General features: G+C 42.8%; 2 protein-coding genes across 2 annotated transcripts in view; both read left to right on the forward strand.

Moving 5' to 3' along the window:
* Positions 1 to 1161: 1161 nt before the first annotated feature.
* On the forward strand, positions 1162 to 12373 carry LOC307072125 (solute carrier family 25 member 36-A-like). Its single transcript, XM_079731320.1, has 7 exons — positions 1162 to 1524; positions 3222 to 3386; positions 4992 to 5069; positions 7190 to 7290; positions 8879 to 8945; positions 9153 to 9442; positions 9723 to 12373. The coding sequence occupies exons 1-7, from the start codon at positions 1484 to 1486 to the stop codon at positions 9914 to 9916; spliced, it is 936 nt and encodes a 311-aa protein (XP_079587446.1). The 5' UTR covers positions 1162 to 1483; the 3' UTR covers positions 9917 to 12373.
* Positions 12374 to 15264: 2891 nt separating this feature from the next.
* LOC307072454 (SPRY domain-containing SOCS box protein 4-like) overlaps positions 15265 to 22035 on the forward strand; it is a 42734-nt gene continuing 35963 nt past the window's right edge. The window contains exon 1 of the mRNA XM_079731759.1: positions 15265 to 15509. The gene's annotated coding sequence lies outside the window, so the exon portion shown is untranslated. The remainder of the gene's footprint in view (positions 15510 to 22035) is intronic.

Here is a 22035-nt window from a genome sequence, read left to right on the forward strand (position 1 = left end):
ACAAAGTAAACATGTACACCATTTAAAAAATAATAATGGTTAGAAACAAATAAAGTGAAGAGTTAAACAAATAGCTAGTGATCAAGTTTAAATGGTATCGTCCGCAATGGTTAGCTTCTGTGATAGCCAGCTTGGGCTAGAGCTCATCTAGAATGTTCTCATGCTCTAGCAGCCTCAAGGTAAGTCAATGAGACCATCTGAAAATGCACAAAGCAGGTATGAAATTAAACTGTGATTCTGAAAACAGCATAAAATATATTGAAAATAAAAAAATTGACTGAGTTAAGAAGTCTGAAGTAGTTGGAAGAGAATGGGCAGATGGCTTCACCCTCCTCCCATTGACTTCAAGTATATTACAAATAGGATATCTTAAAATTAGTCTAAAATTGAAATGAAGTCTCTAGGTGACAAAATTGTGGAAGGAGTAGGGTCCCAACGTTTGTAAATAAATAAATACCGTATATTTTTTTGGGAAATACACCTATGATTATTACATCAACAAAGGACAACAAAATCAACACATACTGTACACAATTAAATAATGCACCTTTAGATTGTGGCCTAATTTCCTGATAATTTTTCTACAACCTTCCAAATGTTAATTCCTAAATTATTAAATTGCAAACATATATTAGCTGTTGCACTAATGTTGTTCTTGTCTTTGTATCTGTTTTTGTATTTCATTCTATAGTTTCTACATGTACTTCATGTGTTATAACTTAATATATTTTACAGCATTGTTCACTTGTTCACACTTCTATATATTATAATAGTATTATAATATTATTGGATTATTACCAATAATACATAACAATTTGTGTAATTATTATATAACAATAATTACACAAAATGGACAGTATGTTTAAACATAAAACAATTCTCCATCACATCAACAAAAATATCTTTCTCTTGTATATTATGTCTGTGAAAGACTGTATGTGAAAGACTGTATAAGGCAGACATAATCATCACTGACTCCTCTCTGTAGTCTCGTTTTTTTGCCTTCTGTAAAAGAGCGCTATCACGTGCAAAGGTAGTGATTGGGCGGGCTTAAGGTGAAGTAGGCAGAGCCCTCGCCCAATCCGCGCATCTGTTGTGCGGCTTCCCATTCGTCCATAAACACTGTGACCCTATGTCGCAGGCTTCAGTCAGGCACGGCGGGCAGCAGACTGAGTGAGTGAGGCCGAGGTTCAATATCACTCGTTACAGGGGCTGGATTAGAACCGTTCAAACGTATGCACAAGCTGCAATGAAAATGTGTTTTTGAGACAAAGAAATACAGAAGCATGCCAGCAGCCTTACCCTTCATCCCCTAGGAGGTGGCTTCTGTCAGGGGAGCCTGTATGCTAGGTAGCTAGGCTAGCTACGTCTTGTTGGTAACAGTCATTGAGTAACAGCTTGGGGGGGCGTGGGTTGCTACAGTGCGATAGTCTCCTCTTGTCCAAGCTGGGGTCGTCTGGACGGTTCCTGAATATGATACACCATGAGTCAGAGGGACACCGTGGTTCATCTCTTCGCAGGAGGGTGAGTGTTCGCATCCCAGTAATGTCTCCCAGTAGCCCAGTTAGCTTGCGCTGCTTTGTGATGCGCCGCATCGCCTCGCTTGACGTCGATTGCCAGTTTGGCTCAATGCAAATTGTGCATGTGTCATTTACTTTGAGTCATTGGTGTTAATTAACTGGAGGCTGATATACATGTGAAACAACCACAGGTGTAGAGAAATGCCCCACGTTAAAATGTGCCTCGAATTGCTGGACTTAAATGCTGAAATTAAATGTTTAGATATAATGACAAGGCACATGGTGACTATGAACTATGTAAAGTGTAAGATGTCAAACTTGTCATTTAGCTTTTTATTTCAATGACACTTGCACACCTAACCGATTGTGATAAGCTCATCGTGATATTGGTTTATTGCAGTATTCAGCCGTCAAAGAAAATATACAGTGAGCCTGGCAAAACCTGTCACTGAAGGATAGGACAAGTTTGTGCACGATTAAACTGTTATACAGTTATTACAATATCGATAAAGACCAGTCGTGCATAACTGACTGATGCAACATCACATCCGTTGTGTCTATTGGAGACGGAATGCACGCTTGTCTATGCATTGTAGCCCATCTGTGCTTGTCTATGCAGTCTCTTTGTATGTAGAGATATATTCAACGTGTTTGCAGTCAGGCAAAATCCAGACGAGTGCCCAATGCCCACATAATCTATTTGTTTTGCATATATAATATGTTATTAGCACGTATGCCAAAAGTAATAAACCATGTCGTACAATATTTTGGGAGTTTGGTACTGTATATCAGATACAGAAGGAGCCCTTATAAGCAAATCCAGTGTCCTCTGTAGAACACATGAGCGCATTTTGTCTGCAGCACGTTAAATCTCAAAATTTTGTCCCAGGCATGAAATGCTGGCCTGCTAGCAAAATCCGTTGACGGAGCTTATCTGTTACCGCTGCCGTCGTTGCTATTTGTAATGATTGAAAATTAACCCAAAACCACAGTACTGTGACTGTTGATAAGTGGGAGTCACACAATGTCCTGCCAAGCAGAGTAGTTTTTTTTTTTTTTCAGATGACCTCAGTCTTGAGTATATTCTGTACAACTAGGAACTTTTGAATGTGTAGTAGACTTTCCTTTTTTGTAAGCTTGGGTTTATCAGGAGTAAGTTTGAAATTAAAGTCTGGCACATTATCCAGTGTAGTATGTGCCAGTCAGGTAACTAATTTCCGATTTGTAATGAAAACATGCAAAAAACGAATATGCATGCTCCCGATACTATTGCTCGCCCGTATTTCTACATTTTGTTGGGTTGCCCAGTATATCGAAAACATAGAAATATGCAATCAAAGAATTAATGATTTTACTGAAGAGGTCTGCTCTCTCTGTGTTGCCTTTTCCGTGTATTGCAACAGAGGGGCCAATCCTAGGCAATCAGGTTAACATTAACAAAACCTTTACCTTTCCCTTGTTTGATACAGTAATTACACAATCTTTAAATGCTTCCGACTACACCAAGGTTTTGTAAACAATTGATCATTTTACAGTAGTTGTCAATGATGTCCCTTTTTCTATGGCAGTTTAACAGTTTATTTTGAAACTCCTGACCTAAAGATTGTACAATTATCATGCAGGCCTGCTATATTGAACATTGATTATTGCATGGGATGTGGTCGTCGCCATGCAACAAGGTCATTTCTATCTCTATTCCAGGTCTGGAGGTACAGTAGGAGCCATATTGACCTGTCCGCTGGAAGTGGTGAAGACGCGTCTGCAGTCGTCCTCCGTCACCCTCTATGTGTCTGAGGTGCAGCTGAGCACTGTCAATGGGGCGAGTGTGGCCCGTGTGTCACCTCCGGGTCCCTTGCATTGCCTCAAGTAGGTCTCTGTTTAATTACATTTAAAGCTGCTATCGGTAAGATTCGAGAGTTTTAATGAAAGATGGTGGTAAAGCGTGCAAGAGAGCAGGATTTTGAGACTAAACCCGAACAATTTGCCCTCCCTCTCTGCTCCCTTTGTTTTCCACTATTGAGAAATGTAATATTCACCCAAGTGTGACTGACAGACGAGATAGATTCCCTGAGCCAATCACAGAAGAGATGCCCTGATTGGTCAGAAATTAGCCGGGAGTGGTCTGAACCTGAAATTGTCTCATACAGAGGCAGGCGCATTTGACTCAAAACAGATAGTTTCACCAAGCATTTCCCTCACTTAAAGCTGACGAATGGCTATGCCATTTATAACAAATTTCACTCTAATAATAACTCTTGAATCTGGTCTACAATCTTTTTAAACCATTAAACAATGGTTTGCTTCCTCCCTACGCACATTTGTCTGGGCTCTCTGGGCTATTATATGTTGACAACGTAATATACATGCTAATAGTGTCCATGAGCGTTGAGTGTTGGGTATGTTCATGAGTGGTAGAAGCTCTGTTGCGTGGCCACATGTATGTACTGCAGCGTCGAAAAGGATTAGCTAAAGGATGTCATTGCCATGATTGCTCGTACTGACAGCCGCCCCAACGGAGAGGCCAACCTCTCTCTGTAACCAGACTCTACAACGCCAGCTTGAGGGTGCCGGCTCTGCACTGACCAAAAGGACACCAATCCTTTAGGTTTCACTATGCATCCCGCTGGCTTTTATTCTTGTTTTTTTTACGCGTAAAAAAGAATGCCGCAGTCAGTTAGGCAATCCTAGCAACATAACCCTGCACCCTTCCTCTGGTCTTTTGGGCAAAGTATCAAACTGGTCCAACGTGTTGCAATGTTTCTGTCCAAGAAGGAAGGAAGGACCAGAAGGAAGATCCTTTTTTGGGGTTGTATATTTAGAAAAATCGTCCTCTTCTACTGTCTCTCTTTAAAACTCTCAATCGTACATAAAACTCTGTTAGGCCTATTCGATGACATAACACAAGCTTCTGCTGCCTATATGGATGATCCAGTTTCATTTTGTAAGCTGTTAAATAATAATTTAATTTTGTTTAAATATATTCAAAGCAAGGGGGTCAAGGGGGGGGGGGGGGGTTGGGGGGGTTTTCGGTGAGGGTTTCAGTTCGCAATAATATATACAACCACCTGATGCCGCCTTTTCAATCCCATTCAAAAAGCTTTATGGCACAACTATTGTTTTGAACAGTATTACCGATGCATTATTTATCTTTAATAAATAATGCATGTACTTGATGAAAGTATGTTTTGTTTCCCTACGAGAGTTTTGCACTTTGTTATTGCATAATAATTAAAAGATATTTATTTAAAAAATAATAATAATAAAAAAGAATATATATATATATTTTTAGACATTGGTAGTCAAGGCGGGGCCCTACTGTTGTAAAGGCGGCCGCCTTAACCATACAGTGCTGGGGGAGACATTTTCAAATGCCATTTTGAAAATATTGAGGGCCAAAGAGTTTGATATCCTTTCCCTGGGTAGATGGGTGTTTCAGGCTTTAACACTTACATTGTATTTCTGTGTATTCAGGTTGATCTTGGAGAAAGAAGGACCTCGCTCGCTGTTTCGGGGTTTGGGACCCAACCTGGTGGGCGTGGCCCCATCCAGGTAAGAGTGTAAAAAGTGTCAAGAATGTGTAAGACTGTTTCTGTTCAAAAGCCCTTTCTGTTCATAATTACAATGATGAGGACAAAATAGATCATCTTCGGGATTGCCGCTCCAATTTTGCTTGTGTCAATCCAGATTTAGGATGTTCTGTTATCACATCACACTAGGGTTGGATGGCTATTGAAGAAGTTGAATGGGTTTATTCTCTACGTACTATACTTACTTACCACTACTTTTCCATTGTTCAGGCATTTCTTTGATTGATGACAACACTGACATCAGGACGATGTTGGAAACATTTGACAGTTGTTCAAAAACCTGCCAAAGATGTGCCCAATATTTGATCATATTTGTTACAATTAAGCATTCAAAGTTGTTTTTAAAATCCTTATATTGCCTACCATTCCCTTAATTTTTTACATTTTTTTTTTACCTTTATTTAACCAGGAGAAGTCTGCTTGAGATTAAAAATCTTTTTTACAAGAGAGTCCTGGCCAAGACAGGCAGCAGCACAGTTTCACAGTTACAGACAATAATTTAAAAACAACAGACAACATATAAATAGAGTCACAGTCAGAACATCATCAAACAAAGCATGTACAGAGAGAAGAGCATGCTTCAAAACATCATTAAGAAGGGATTCCTCATCATGCTTTTAAATTAGACTACAGGACTTGCCAGTACTCCAAAGTCTCGGTAGGCATTTAGAGTAATGCATGTACCTCGGGGAAAGTCATTCATGCATGCTTATTAATGGAATCCATTTACCTTGAAAGGCCAGCAATGCCCTCAATGCTCTGTAGGACACTTTTATACTGTTACATCTTGTACACCAATGGGGTTCTGAATTACATCTGCTTAGCGAATCGAAGCAGGGAACATAACATTGACGCTCACTCTCATGGAATAAAAAAGGGTCTGAGTGGAAAGTGTCAGTGTTGCTCACCTGCCGTGCAAAATTTCTGCTAATGCTAATTTGGCTCCAGATGATAATGTCGGCAACGTTGTGCCTAATGGTGCTGGGTGGCGACTAATGCTATATTGAGCTAGTGCTGGCGCTAGGCATGTGTCGAGTGTTTGCGTTCTGGGCTAATGAATGCTGACACAGGGACTCAGCAGTGTAAACACGTGCTGGTTTTCCCTTAAAGAGCCAGTGAGCCCATTGTTTCATCATGCAATTTAAAAATAAATAAATAAATAAATAAAAAATCCACTTATTTCCAAAAGCCTTTTGGAAATAAGTGTAAAAAAAACCCCAACATTCTCGCGGACACCAAAGTCAACCGCTGCCCAGACAAAGCTCTACACGTCCACACAAACTGCAGCGCCGGTGCCATTTGGTCATGACGTCAGACTACCTCAAAAAGGTAGTTTGATGTCACGAAAAGAACGCCACCTGCGTTCAGCAGAGTAGAACGTTCACATAGTGTTTTGGGGAGAATGGCAAAACATCTAACTTGGGAACTTATTTCAGTAATGGTGATCAAATGCATTGATTACTATGTTGACAATCATATACAACAAATTACCACATTCAAAGCGAAACAAAAGCTGGTTTGGGTTCACTTGCTCTTTAAATTTGAAATGAACACTGAAATACGTAGAAGAAACCACCAAGTTGACAACCTCTCCTTTCTTAAAAAGAGACTAACTTTGAGTGGTGATACGTGTTTTATCAGAAACATGTTGAACCTATTTAAAAACTTCTTAAAAGAGGGGAGGGGGTCAGGCCGCAAGAGTTTCATCTGCTTAAGCCAGATCAGCATCTGTGCTGTCCCTGCTAGTTTCAATCACATCAGTTAAAACCAGTCTGCCCTCCTACTTCACTCTTAACCATTGTCTTATTGGGGAATACAATCTCCACAATTGGACGAAGGGAATTTGATGCTTTGCTCTTTCAGGGTCTGTTGAAATATTTCAGCTTTTAGCTTGTTACAGGGATAATAGGGTTGTCTTGTCGTTAAGTAGCGGCATGACGAGTGATGGTGGGTGGCTTGTTTATGTAGATGTGCATAAATGGACCCAGTCTAATGAGCTGTCGTACTACAGAACATAGCATGCATCTGTAAACATGTTTCTAATGTCTCACTTTTATGTGGAATTACATCCGTTTCCAACAGAGCCATTTACTTCGCTGCGTACTCCAGCGCCAAAGAGAGGCTGAATGGAGTCCTGGAGCCAGACTCCACGCAGGTGCACATGGTATCGGCTGGCCTGGCAGGTAATCAACTTCATGACGTGTTGTGATTTGCATTTAAGCCGGTGTAAAGATTATTGGTCCTACATCATCCACACCCTGTAGCTATTTAATATCCAGCCATGTTCCTGAGAACTAGCAGCTGTTGAACTAGTGTGTGAACTACTCCCATGCACAGTATATATGAAAACAAACCTCAAATCGATTATATTGATTGATTGCTGCCGGCTTTCTGCAATGTTCTGCACTCAATTGTAGCAAAAACCTCCACAGTTCAGTCCAGAAACCTATACTCATGATTGTATGAGTGCATGTCACTAAGACAGCTTGACCACGTGTTTGGTTTCATGCACCACAACACAAATCCTAGCAGCCGCCACCACCGTCATGATTTCCTACACTAACGTCTCCCCCTAGGGGCCAACCCTATTCTCTGCAGGCTCACAGGGACACCTGATTATGGGTCCTTCCGTGTTAGCTGTAATCCTAAGCCTGATTAGGTGATGGGCCAACAAGATACCCAGCCCGTATGTTTGCCAAAGGCACTCTAATAGTCGGTACAGATGGCACGCATACTCTCACTTAAAATGGGCCCCAAACATCATAAACGTTACTAAATTCAGTCTAGCGCAGGCATAGCTTGCATGGGGGCCTACGTTGGCACATACTCTTGAACACAGGGATGTGCAAGGGGTTCTATTTATTGGTTGAAATGAAGGACAAAACCTGTCTTTATTCCACCAACATTTGTTCCACTGTGGGCTTGACTCTGCTGCATTGAATCCTGTGGATGCTGTTTGTACGTTGACGGTGTATTTTCTATAATGAGGGTGGTGATGGTGGGACGGGTGTATCTGGGTACATTGGGGGGGTGTATCTGGGTCCGTGGGGGGGGGGGGGGGGGGGGGGGGGGGATCTGGATACGTTGGGGGGGGGGTGTATCTGGGTACGTTGAGGGGCTTGCATGCCGGTCAGTGTGCCACACAACACAAGCCTGTGTCTGTTTTAGGCCTTTGCTCTACCGTAGCTCTTCTCTGGCACAAGGGCACAGAGACCCCTACTCCCCCACTCTCCACCTGGGGTCTCTGTGAGGTGCTGCATCTGTGAGGAGAGTAGCTCGGGTCTGCGTGAGTACTCACCACAGAGCTGTGCTTCTTCTATTTCTTCTACCTCTTCTCCTTATTCCCCTATCAGTCTTCCTCCTTTCTTTCGTTCTTTCTTTCTTTCTTTCTTTCTTTCTTTTGCCACACCAATTATCAGATGCACAGTGCACGGGTCTTTTCTATGTCCGTCAGCGGCCAAGTCGAATAGTTTAACTCCTCCTTTTTCTCTCCGAGCTGCCTTATTAGTCTTTACACCAGCTAAACTTCTCCATTTTTAATTCCCCTCTGTCCTCCTGGCCAACCAAAGTTCAGGAATGCGGCATAAAGAATATACACACATCTCAGCTATAAAAGTTGACCAGTAGGTAAAGTTGTGAACCGACTGGTAGCTCTTTATTTAACGACGTTGGTTTTATCTGGTTTTTTTTAGCGCTCATGTGGTATATAGTATATAGATTAAAATAGCCCTCATAGTATGGTCATGTGATCCTCTCCCTCCCTGTCTCCAGGCTTCACTGCCATCACCGCCACCAACCCCATCTGGCTCATAAAGACTCGGCTGCAGCTGGACGCCAGGTAGGCTCTGCTGGGGTCATTTTGTTTATCCGGTACTCTCTGCATTAGTACTTTGTTCAGCATGAGACGTTTTGTATTGTCCCAGCCCAAGGCTATGGTTGAAGAAAAGTGGGACAGACGACACACGATAGTATTCAATACTTCAATGGCAACTATTTCAACACTAAAGTTGTCTCTTAACGCGTGTTCTTCCTTGACGTCCCTCAGGAACCGCGGGGAGCAGCAGATGAGTGCGTTTGAGTGCATGCGGCGGGTGTACCGCGCTGACGGCCTGCGCGGCTTCTACCGCGGCATGTCTGCGTCCTACGCGGGCATCTCAGAGACTGTGATCCACTTTGTGATCTACGAGAGCATCAAGCGGCGCCTCCAGGAGGCCAAGGCCGCCCACCACATGGAGGACGAGGAGGAGGCGTCCAAGGACGCCTCAGACTTTGTTGGCATGATGCTCGCCGCCGCCACCTCCAAGACCTGCGCCACATCCATCGCCTATCCTCACGGTGAGAGCATCCCGGCTCCCGCTAGAGCAGACGTGACCTATCATTTACAATAATAGCAATACCTGAAAATCATGGAATGGGCCATACAAAAACTTCGGAAAGTTGATTTTTTCATGGAGATTTATGTAGGATAACAAGACATGATTTGGATTTGTGGATTTTCCGATTTATGATTTGAAGCTGATTTGAACCAGGGAAATCCCATTGTAGTGAATCACCACGGAGTAGCCCTACTAAGCCCCTGAATCCTTTCCTCCTGTCTCTTGTGTTCCTTCTGCAGAAGTGATCCGCACCCGGCTACGAGAGGAAGGCACCAAGTACCACTCATTCTTCCAGACTCTCACCACGGTGCCCAGGGAGGAGGGCTTCCGTGCGCTGTACCGCGGCCTCACCACCCACCTGGTGCGGCAGATCCCCAACACCGCCATCATGATGTGCACCTACGAGCTGGTGGTCTACCTCCTCAGCGGTTAAACAACAACATCGACCACCACGACTAGAAAACAAACAAACAAACAGCGCAGTCATTCATTCATGTTTGTGTAACCCCTGCCCCCTTTCCATTTCGAAGAGTCAGATTGAGAAAAAGAGTGTGAGAGAGAAGGAACCAACTCCCATATAGAACGGTATGTGAAGAAGCGAGACCCCCTCTTCAAATAGACAGCCTGAGCGCTGGGCTTACCCTGTGTCTTACTGAGGTCAGTTGGCTGCTTTATAAATGGGGATGTGTCTTTCTCGGTTCCCATGGGCAGCGTAAAACATTGTAAAGTTGTTGGCCAATAGTGTTGACCCCCGAAAACTTCTTGTTGCTTTTGAAAACGTTATAATTTGACCACCCTCCTTCCCTCCCGCTCTCTCAGGGGTTATAGTGACCACATTACTGTACCGAAAAGTATATTTAATTACGATAACCAAGCCGAAGACAATAAATGAAGTTGAAAAAACTCCAATACCAATAAAAATAAGTCAAAGTAATCTCATTGCTGGCACTGAGCCGGAATTAAGAATAGTGGCAGGAAACCAAACCAGATTTTCTTGCCACCTGATAATTAAGATGCATTCTTTGGCTTTGGGGGCCTTTCACAATATTTTGTTTTTTTTGTCTGCATGTTGGATTCAGAAACTTGAATGGCCATTGCAGTGCAGCTGCCCCGCATTGATAATCTGTAAGTGGTCGGGGGACCACTGCTGCAGTCTAGGGGCCACTGGCCCTTTGGTTTTCCCTATGTGGTGGGGGGGGGGGCGTTTTGCTTTCTTGTGTGAACCGAGTAGAAAAGCACATTGGATGCATTGATAGGGTTGTGGATGCTCATACTCCCAGTGTTAAACATAAGGTGAGTTGTGTGTGTGGTTGCTGGTTGCACTCAAGGGAGCCTTTATCGATAAGTGCTAAGCAAACTCACGGACCGATAGCTAGCTCTGCGGTTCATCCTCAACACCCCGGTCCCTTAAGATGTGCCAGATGCTAGCCGTGGTCGAGACATGTAGGTGTCCCTAAACGTACCCGATGTTTAACGCATAGTTCAAAACTGCGTAGTTCTGTGATTATAGCTCATCAAATATAGAATAAAGTATCTGTTTAAAAGGCAGTGTTCAGACCTTACCTCTTCACATGGATGTGTGATTATGTGGAGTCTGAGATCTGCCTGCAGGCAGCAGTTTCCTAACCAACTGGAATCTAAGAAGGAAAAACAATAACATAATTACTAATAAGCCATTAAATAAAACCATTAACTGACCAATTTGTGAAACATCCAAAATAGACTAACAATTTAAACTAGTTATTCTATTGGCTACAGGACATGCTTTATAATGATAAAGTATTTCAACAAATGAAGGGTTGTTGTGGCATTTTTATGTGTTAAGTTAAATGCATAAGCCAGTCTTCCCACACGTCATTTGCTTCTCCATCAAGCTGTCGTCATTATTTATGCACTTTTACATTTCTTCTAGCAGTTGTATGTGTTCTCTATATGTTAATGTTGTATTGTTGTGCCCCTTTTGCAATCCAGGATGGATGACCAGGTCAATCATCTAATTTACTCTTTTGTATGTGTGCGTGTGTCAGCATTTTTGTGTGATGTTACACAACTGAGGCTGAACCCATTCCTTGTTGATTTGTTTTTTTTTTTGCACCATGGAGGGTCCTCATCATTTGACCTCTCACGGTCAAATGATGAACTCCCATAATAAAGAAGCGTCCTATGTGAATACCCTGACCCTTTTCTATGATGCAGTTCACTCAAGCTTATGTTGATGACTTCCAACCGGCAATCTGCACCCTCATGCCCAACTCCCCGTCCTTAATATGCAACACATGTGCTACACTTTGTGCCATCTCACCTGAAGCTATACAAGTATCTGCGCCTGCTGCCCAATGTATACTATCTAGGCTCCACTAGATTCTAGACTACTAAAATATAATAGTTAAATATGCAAGTAAATATGGCTATGTTCCACACAACGTTGTTTATTATAATGTTGCTCAGACTCCAGTGCCAGTTTCAGCTTGCAACTGTAGGGCTGGACCTAAACTTGAGTGTTCCCTTATATGTAAAGGCTATGTTGGGTTGCTTATGCTTTCTGTGGCTCGGGATTACCAACCTCCCTGTTCAATCTAATTGGAGTTGTGTTAACCTTAATGAAAATCACAGCCTGAAGATGGCTCAATTGGCACTTAAACGTTTGCATTGCGTCACCTTGAGGTGTGTGTGTATGTGCGCGGGTGCGTGTTTGTGTGTGTGTGTGCGTTTGTGTTGGTGCGCTCGTCTCCACGTTGCGTCATGTCCCTTTCAGTGTGTATAATAGTATGCAGTCGTTCTTATTGCCACAAGCAGTGTTTTTATTTGAATGTGAGGTTGGTTTTCTTGCCCCCTTTTTTCCCCCATGTCATATTCGATGAGTAAGTGTGACTCTGTCTATGCATTCTCATGCCTGTTTTTGGAAAACATTCAATAAAATGGAAAGAATGCACGTATCTCTGTTGTTTTTTTCTTTTATTGGTGTTATTAAGAGTACGGCCAGTAGATGTCACTGTAAGGTTTCTTTATTTTTTTTGTGTTTTAACATTTTGAAAAAAAAACCTTGGGAGGCATTGCCTCAGGAGGCTATGTCTCCTGAGTGTCGAGGTGTCCCTGAGCAAGACACCTCACCCTAACTTGTCCCAACGAGCTGGCTGTTGTATTGAATGGTTGACACCGCCAGTGTGTGAATGTTTGTATGAATAATAGGCAATAAAGAGCTTTCAGTGGTCACTGGTTAGAAAAGTGCAATATTAAAAGCAGTTTATTTACCACTTAACCACAGCTAGGGTCTTTCTTGTAAAGTTGGACCATAATTAGAAGGACCCTCCTGGTAAAGACGGAAAATATAAAGTGCTAAGGATATAATTTGTAAAGATAAAACGCGCTCCCCTGAAAACTTTGGGCCTCTCCTGGACCGCAAAATCGGGGCCCGGGCAATGTGCCCTTTGTGCCCAGTCACTAATATTGCCTTGCTAAGCAGCATACCCTTTACTTTATATAATTTGAAATTATTTGAGTGAACCTGTTAGATATGCCAAGCCATCCGTCAGGTCTTAGTGAGGGAAATTTGATATTGCGTGACAACACTACGATAACATTTAAATTTTAGACTGCTCCCGGCAAATTTCAGACTAATCAGGAAACTCTTCCTTGATTGGTTTTGGGAATCTATCTTGCCTGTCACGGTAACATTTTTAGGGTTGTTCATTATCAAGATCTAGCTCTCTTCAGCTCTTTTCCACTCTCTCTCTCTAACCGTACCTGCATCATCCTGATGTCTATGGAGGGGAAAGGGCAGCAAATAGGACAAAAACAGTGTCGGATATAGTTTGATGAGCTTAAAGTTTCCTCACAAATATCAGGGCCAAGATCCAAAAGTGCAAAACTGTAAATGTTCATAGACAAGTCACTGAGGTCACGAATTGCACAGTTCCCCTCTTAGCTTGTCTGGCCGCATGTATTTCTGATGAGCTAGACTAAATTGCATTGCCAGCTAAAACCCTGCCCTTCTTTCTTCCACTAGGCCTGCCAGTGAGCCTGCCTACTGTATCCAATCTTCATCACCTGACACTGACCCAAATGTGGTTGTCTGGTGTCTTGGTAAAATACAGGGCAAGCTAATTTACTTGAGCGCTTATACCACAGATAGGGCCTAATAGGCATTGCCTTCCCACACTATGAATGCATGACACCCATGCAAGCCGGGTCTAACCTTAATCAGTAATTTGAGACACGTAAACTGAGTGGTTATCTGGATACTGGTTCTCCCAGGTGACTCACTGGCTGGTTGCTGTCTGAGGCACCAGAGGCTTGTTTGAACGCTCATATTATGCCAGCCCGATTGGCATGAAGGCTTCATGGTGTCATGAGCGGTAGTGGGCCAAATCTGAAAATGCTTTTTAAGAATCAAAACAATATTCTGGGCCTCCCCTAAGGGAAGACCATGTCAATTGTGTATGGACATCATACACATGCAAGCTTGCACCCACGCACCCACGCACCCACGCACACACACACTCACACACACACTCACACACACACTCACACACACACACACACACACACACACACACACACACACACACACACACACACACACTCACACACACACACACACACACACACACACACACACACACACACACACACACACACATCATGAGTTGAAATCAAGCAACTCTTGAATTGATTGAGTGTGCGTGTTGTGAATGTGTGTGTGTGTGCGTGTGTGTGTGTGTGTGTTTGTGTGTGTGCGTGTGTGTGTGTGTGTGTGCTAATCCTCCTACACACAGTGGTGCATGAAATACCCATTGGGGAGAAGACATTTAAAGACTGCTCCCACTGCCCTTCTCTCTCTCTCTCTCTCTCTCTCTCTCTCTCTCTCTCTCTCTCTCTCTATCTCTCTCGCTCCAACTCTCACACACAAATTACCCACGCAAAGTGTGAGAGAGGAAGTTCAGCTGAGCCAAGTTTAGACAAAGTCCTCTGCATCCCTTTGTCATTAGAGAAGTCGCCTGTCCACACTGCAGGCCTTACATGAAAACTGATTAATGCCTGCCGGCCTCACACCTTGTGTTTACACACCATTAAATATTGCACCCCTATACTGATATATGTATCTCTGTCAATATAGGGATATGGAAGAATCTGGTTTTGGCTTTGGCTCAAATGTGAATTCAAAGCATATGGAGATAGCTATGAAATGAGAGAATGAGAGCATTCCTCTGTTAGAGAAAGAATACATAAGGTGTGTGATATAACAAAAAAATAGATATATGATAATGAAAAGTAGATTTGAAAGATTTGAGATTATAAAACAAATAGAGAAATTTCTGCATCGATCAGGAGAATCAAACTCCCTTTCAGCCCAGCTGAGCGCTGCCAAAGTCCAGTCAATGTAAAGACTGCAGTGAAGAAGCCTTCTACCACAATGCAAAGACAATGCAAATGCTTGGGCTGTAAAGGCATCACTATCATGCTAATGAAACACATTTCTGCTTCGCTAAAGGGGCGAAAAGGAGGGCAGTCCTTAAAGGCATCATCCAGTGGCCTCCTCCTCACCTATTTCCAATCACATCCCTCTGAAATGATTGTGCTGTAAGGCATCACTATCATGCTAATGAAACTCATTTCTGCTTCGGCCAAGAGGCAAAAGGGAGGGATGGCAGTCCTTAAAGTCATCCAGTGGCCTCCTCCTCACCTATTCCCAATGATCCCATCCCTCTGACGGCGCAGCCAATCAGCGCGTGTCTGCCACACATGAATGGGAAGTCCCACAGAGAAGGGCTCGAGGAACAAAGAAGCCGCCGGTTTGCGGAGTCGGTTTGTATCCATAAATTGAACTCGTTTTGACTACAAGAATTCCTCCCTGAGTACCGTTTTCCGTGCGAGTGCGTATCACGACGAAGTAGACATTTCAACCGACACCCAAGGAAAAGTCCAACAGTTTTTCGTTGCTCGAGAAAGAGGAAACTTCGTGCGTCGCGAGGAGAAAACCGCAGGCGAGGCTTCCTCGTTTTCACCTTTTTCTTTTATCCGACAACGTGAGTAAAAAGGTTACATTTGCTGACTTAATTCGGGATATTTTAAGATAAAACAAGGCGATTGAATTCCTATTCTCACCGATGGGACGTGTTCGGCATGTAAATATAGGCTAAAAACCAACTTTTCTAAACAACTCTTGGCATGTGGCGTTCAAGGTAACGATGGATTCACATTGTTCTAACACCACAGGTAGAGGTGTGTGTGTGTGTGTGTGTGTGTGTGTGTGTGTGTGTGTGTGTGTGTGTGTGTGTGTGTGTGTGTGTGTGTGTGTGTGTGTGTGTGTGTGTGTGTAAACCAAGGTGGGCAAACATACAGGTGCGCAAACATGGGCTGATGTCTGGCCACCCCACCCGGAGGAGTCTAGCGTCCAGGTCTGATCATTCGTCAATGATTTTAACGAATCGTTTGTTGGTCAGTCTAGAGGCAAAATCGTTATATTTTGTATAACAAAACAAATAACGCATCTTGTCTCATATTCTGCCAACATCAGAATGTGGGAAGGCAATAAGGAGAACCAATGGCAGCAGATGAGGACCCTATTTCATCAGATGCCCTTAATTAGTTATTACCATGTCCGGTGTTGGCACATTATGTCGTCTCAATTTCTGCACTACGTATGTACCTCAATGACATCAAAACTCCCAGATACAGCCAGTAGTCCACGACTGTTGTTCTCTAATGCTGCCTGATAGGGCCACCGTAGAGCTCTCTTCCCCACATAATCTCCCAACTACTACAACCAGCATCTGAGAGTTAACCTTGTGACCTCTGTCATCAGGTATCCTTTGCTCCTCCCCCTCTGTTGCCACCTGTGTGTGTGTGTGTGTGTGTGTGTGTGTGTGTGTGTGTGTGTGTGTGTGTGTGTGTGTGTGTGTGTGTGTCATGGTGCTTGTGTGGCCCTGGGCAAACAACAATCAGTTCACAACAACAGTGGGTGCGAGACAGGTCTGTCCTCGGCACACATCTCCAAATATGTGTCTACGCTTGAGGTGAAACCCAATGGTAGCAGTTCAGTAAGGGGGAACATATCTTAAACGAAAGATGCCCAGAGTTTTGACTCCCAAAACTTTCTCATGCCCGTTTTGAGTTCTCGATTTGAGCTTGTAATAAGAATCGGAACCATGGAAGAACTGTTGCTCATTTCCGTGTCACCAAGGCCTTTCTCAAGAGCTGTGGTATGATCATCTGAACAAGAATATTTGTATTTCCTTCGTCTTAAACGACTTTCACAAATTTCACATGTCATTGAAAATCTATACGCAACCAGGACTACTTGAACATGTTTTATTCATTCTACTGCCGGTGCCCTTGACCTTGACATGAGTAACTTGGGACCTGGGACAAATTCCATCAAGGAGATCGCTTAACACTTGCTTCTTGTGAATGTTGTCCCAACAGTCTTTTTGGAGTCCTTGCTGGGGTTAAAGCATGTGGGACCATACATCCTGTTTTGGTCTATATTCAGGAGCATATTCCAGGCTGTGAAAGGCCTATGATCCGCAGGGAGGATCCCGTGTCTCCCAGCAGCCACCTGCCCTAGGCAACCAAGAGAGTTTGCTCAGTTTTTCCCTCGCCAACATGAAGGTGCTTTGGATACATTGTGCTGTTTTATAACTGGCATATGCCCACCCTATTAATCCTGAAGCACAGTTTATTTTTAATACCCATACACACATGAGTCTTTGAAAGGGCTTATTGGAGGTTTATTTTATTCCGTTCTTGCCACCAACTTGTAGTCCTGCTTGGCCAGCTTCCATTAACAACTGGTGTGATACTGCATCAGATAACACCGCTGGGGTATGCTCATCAGCGCTTGCAAGGTGCAGAAGCGGTGAGTTGGCATTAGAAGTTAAAGTTTCCCCCTACAGAGATTACTGCTACTTAATATTATCACTTTTGTCATTTGTCATTTTCAGTTTGTTCTTTAATCACGATCAGATCAAGGATCAACTTATATTACGGTTGTTGCAAACATGATTGCTTTCATTCCATTTGTTCATGCTATTATATAACTTACTATATATTTGTTGATGCAGTTGTATGGCGACTTGTGCTATATAATTTGTTTTTGATAGACTACACCCGCAAGTGTATGCCGGGTCCAGGTCCTTCAAGCAGAATGTTTATTATATCATAATCTGAACTGAAACACAGTCTTTTAATGGAACACATATAAGGTGCCTCTGTCTCATGCTGTCACATAATGATTGGCTGAGCTGATGATCCAGATTTCCCTCCCTTCCCACCCTCTTACTGTCTCAAGGCAATCACAGTGCAGGCAGTCACACAAGATCTCACTTGAACGCCCGGAAAAACTGGAACCCACCCAGTGATCCACACAAACGCAGAACAGTGCATTGCACGGGAATGCATGCTTGCTAAATTCCCTTTGAAGGAGAGGCTCCAGCCCAAGAGGAAATCCTGTGTCTTGCGGTGCTCATTACCCTGGCATCAACTGTCACCAGAATTTCTTGGGAGATTTAGGATGGTGGCGGAGTTCCTCCCCGTTCACTACCTCCTGTGTCAAGCAGCAATCAGCCCAACCAAAATCGCCAACGTTGAATGTGTGACACATAAGTGCATGATGATGCTGCTTGTGCTTCCCTCGCTCTTCATATTTTCTCTCGCCCACTTCTGGCACTCTTCGTTCTCTTTTCTTTCAGTCTCACTCATCAGTAGCCATTTATCTAGCATCGCCGTGAGGATGTGGCTAAAGTTGGAGACAAGTGAGTAATGATTAAGTGCAGCAACACAATGAAGAACAGAAAACAGGGCTCTAATGTCGTCTTTCTGTCTCATATTTGTGAACAAAACAGGCCACCTTGCCATTGAATACATTCTCTCTTACACACGTTCTCGACCCCTCCCACTGCTGTGTTTGTCGGCCAGCCTTAAGAATTTACTTAGCAGGAGTTGTGCACAGAGAAGTTGGTGCACTCCCTCCTACACACTCCTCACCCGGTCATTCCCCACCCCTCCCTGGTGCCAAACAGGCACACACAAACCAAAACACGCCCACCGAGGCTGTTTGGCAGTGGAGCGCTGTATCAAGTGTGCGAGTGGTGCTGAGTCAGGACAATGTGTTAATATTGTGAAATCCCATTAAGGGCTCTTTCTGACCGAGCGGGGCCATGCCCGGACGTCAGTGGACGAGCAGGCTGTTTTTGTGGGAAGGCCAACGCTGCCCTTGTGGTTCACACCGTCTATTGGATTTAAACGACTTCAGAGGTAAAAGAAGTAGCACTCCCCTTAATGCGGCTCTCCCATGTCCGCTTGCTCTTTGACGATTTGTTCAGGGGCTGGGTGATGCTATGGCTTTTATTGACAACATTGATGGAGTAAATGGTGCTCCATCAGGTTTTTCTTTTCTTTAACGCCAACTCATGTTTTTGTTCCACCACTTAATAGGTATCAGGATTTTGAGAACTTGTCAGAACGTGTACAAATTCAGGGTGTGGAATTAACTCCTGGTTCACCTAAATAGGGCACGGTGGTGCCAAACCACGTAGTTATGTCTTCAACCAGTAATGGCCAAGAAGTATTTTCATAACATTTAACAACCCTTTCATCTGCTTTATGTGACGTTACAGTTAATGTTGTCAGTGTTAGTTTACATATAATATAATGAGTGTTGAGTGTGAATGAAGCTAAACTTATCTGCTGTTAGCAGCTGAATTTTCTGAGGCAAACCTTAGAATAGAGGTCAAAATAGACGCGGTCCTGCAACCATCCGCATCTTTAAGCTAATTTTTTATCGTTTTGGTTGTATTTTCATAGTGCTCTTAGATTCCCAAAATTGGAAGTTATATTTTGCTTACTGGATGGTGGGCCCATTGCTGAGCATGTTCTACCCATTCACACTACGTTCAAATTAAATTGCTTGTTCTCTAGGGGCAACACGCACAATATAATTTGTTCAATGTCATTTGCATTTACTGCTTCGGGTGGTCGTGGTCTAGACTTCATTGGTTCTACATCAGTGGCCTAAGTATTGATTGGGCTTAATGCCCATCTTGCTCAATTAAAGAGGGTTCCTAATGTGCTTTGCAAGCCTCTCTCTCCAAATTCCCGTCTCTATCCTGCAGCCATGGCTTTGTGGTATTTTAAACAGAATAGTTTACTGAATACATCTGCCTTAGCTGTCTCACGGTGCGATGGAGTGATGTGTGTGGAGTGATGCAAGCATGTGTGTTTCAGTTCTTTGCATCGTGTGCAGATGAGGGGGTGGTGGAGCGTAGTGCTGCACGATTAATTGAACCGCAATCGCGATATCAGCCTTTGCGATTGTATAACCGCAAAAGGCTGCGATTTAATTAAAAATAAATTAATAATTGTATGTATTTTCTTATTTAGTTTATTTAGTTCTATTATTTAGTACCATTGAGAAAACCTACCAAGTTTGCACAGCAGAAATGCTTTTATATTGAAAAATATATATTTTTATTTAATTTTGTAAAATATTGTTATTTTGAAAACGGCACTGTACACATTTTTTAGTTTTTGTATTTTTTATGCTAGTTTAAGTTTGTATGTTTGAGTTGAGAAAGAATCATTTTAAAATTATCAGTAATCTGTGTGCATTTTCCTTGATAACCAAGCAAGTAGACTCATGACACCATTTGTTTATTATATCGCAATCGCAAATCGCAATATTGTCCACAATAATCGCAATATGACTTTTTCACCAAATCGTGCGGCACTAGTGGAGCGGGAGACAGACCAAATAAAGGCACCTTCCACCCACACAACACACTATACTTCTGCATGCAAGGCGCTCCCTATATATTGTTCAGCATTGGGCTGCCGTCTGCTTTCAGACGGTAATGGTTCCGATATTGTAAATGGGCAATATTCTACTACTCATCATTCATGGCCATGTCATATTTGACGCACACATCAGAGCATTGAGACCTAGGAGGTGTCGTTCTATCCCTATAGCGAGTGATATCACCTGGTTCAACCACCTGCTATTCCTGTTTGGCTTTAGTACTTGGGTACTCTGTAAAAGTGTCTTTGTGCAGAGGAGCCCAGTAGTGTTTTATATGGACGATGTGCATCACGTGTTGCCGTGCCCTTCACCTTGCTGTCCCCATAATTGCGATGCCAGAGGCTGCTAAATGCAAACCAACCACTGGTTTCTGCATTGAAATGGGACACTAAAAACGATTGAGGGGGATAAGCTCTGGTTGTAAAGGATAAGTGGGGCACAGGGACTGAGTGGCTGGGAAGGAGGGCTATTGTGATCAATAGCAGAGAGGGGACAGATGATAGTGCAGCAGCAGGCCGAGATTGTAATTTGCCTCTTAAGTCCCACTCATCCAGCTGCGTCGTTAATTGAGGGTTTCTTAAAACGGCCTGTAACCTAAACCTTTTACGAAATTGCCATTTACTTGAGTTGTTTTACTGATGACGCTGACTGTGTCTGTCAGGCTCTGCAGGTTTCCTCCCCCTCGTTCTCACTTGTTTCCCTATTGTATGGCTGAATGATACATACGTAAAACTAGGGTGATATTTAGTGCCCATTTTATTCATTTATTGTGGGCCCTATAAAGTCAAGTTAGCATTTTGATACTGCCTCGTTTCTCCTAATTAGTGTGGTCGTTCATCAATATTTAAGTTGTGCAGACCTAGTCTATTGGTTTGCTATTTTTGTCCCAACGTCGGGCCAAGAAGTAGCCATTATGCGCTTAGTTAAATCTGAATCTGCACTAGCGCTGTGTGCATAGGTCAGGGGTCTGCAACCCTAGGCATGCGTGCCACCACTGGCACATGGCAGCATAATCATTAGCACACTTGAGAAAAAAAAAGTGTGCCAATTTTTTTATTATTATTAAAAAATGTCACCGCACAATGCGGCAGCATAATCATTACTACAGATTTTTTTGCACTTTATTCTGTTTTGGGCATTTCCTCCCAGTGCAAATATGTTTAAATGAGTTACTGAAAGCAGTGTTCTGAAATGGGATCAATTAATCATTTTTAAACATGTTGTGAGTAATAGAAAGAAAATATTTAAAATATTGTTGCAAGTGGCCTGTATGCATCGCCTTCACATGGTTTTGCAAAGCTGTACATGTCTTAAAGATATTGATGTGGATGGTTCCAACATTCTCATATATTCTTGTTTTTTAACATTTCTCACAGTGCAAATATGTTTTTGAATGAGTTTCTGAAAGTGGTGTTTTAAGATGGGACATATGTAATTTAGGGCTGCAACTAACGATTATTTTAATAATCGATTAATCTGTCGATTATTTTTTCGATGAATCGGATAAAAAAAACCCATTTGTAATTGCCGCATCTTTATTCAAAAACTGAACATTACTTCAAATTCACAGTACAGACTGAAGTGTAAAAACACCAGGTTATTGCTCCAACATCCCGGAACTATTAAAAGTAATATTAAATGATAAAAAAATAAAAAAAACATAACTGGGATAACACAAAAAAAACATACTATGTATGATATATATATATATATATATATATATGTGTGTGTGTGTGTGTGTGTGTGTGTGTGTGTGT

This window comes from Pollachius pollachius (genome assembly GCF_949987615.1).
Source record: "Pollachius pollachius genome assembly, chromosome: 3".
Taxonomy (NCBI): Eukaryota; Metazoa; Chordata; class Actinopteri; order Gadiformes; family Gadidae; genus Pollachius; species Pollachius pollachius.

Bases quoted from the DNA above. Each gene is read 5' to 3' on its own strand.
- LOC307072125 (XM_079731320.1), top strand. From the start codon at position 1,484: ATGAGTCAGAGGGACACCGTGGTTCATCTCTTCGCAGGAGG. The intron at 7,291-8,878 runs GTAATCAACTTC...CCCTGTCTCCAG, and splicing joins GGTATCGGCTGGCCTGGCAG to GCTTCACTGCCATCACCGCC. The intron at 9,443-9,722 runs GTGAGAGCATCC...TTCCTTCTGCAG, and splicing joins ATCCATCGCCTATCCTCACG to AAGTGATCCGCACCCGGCTA.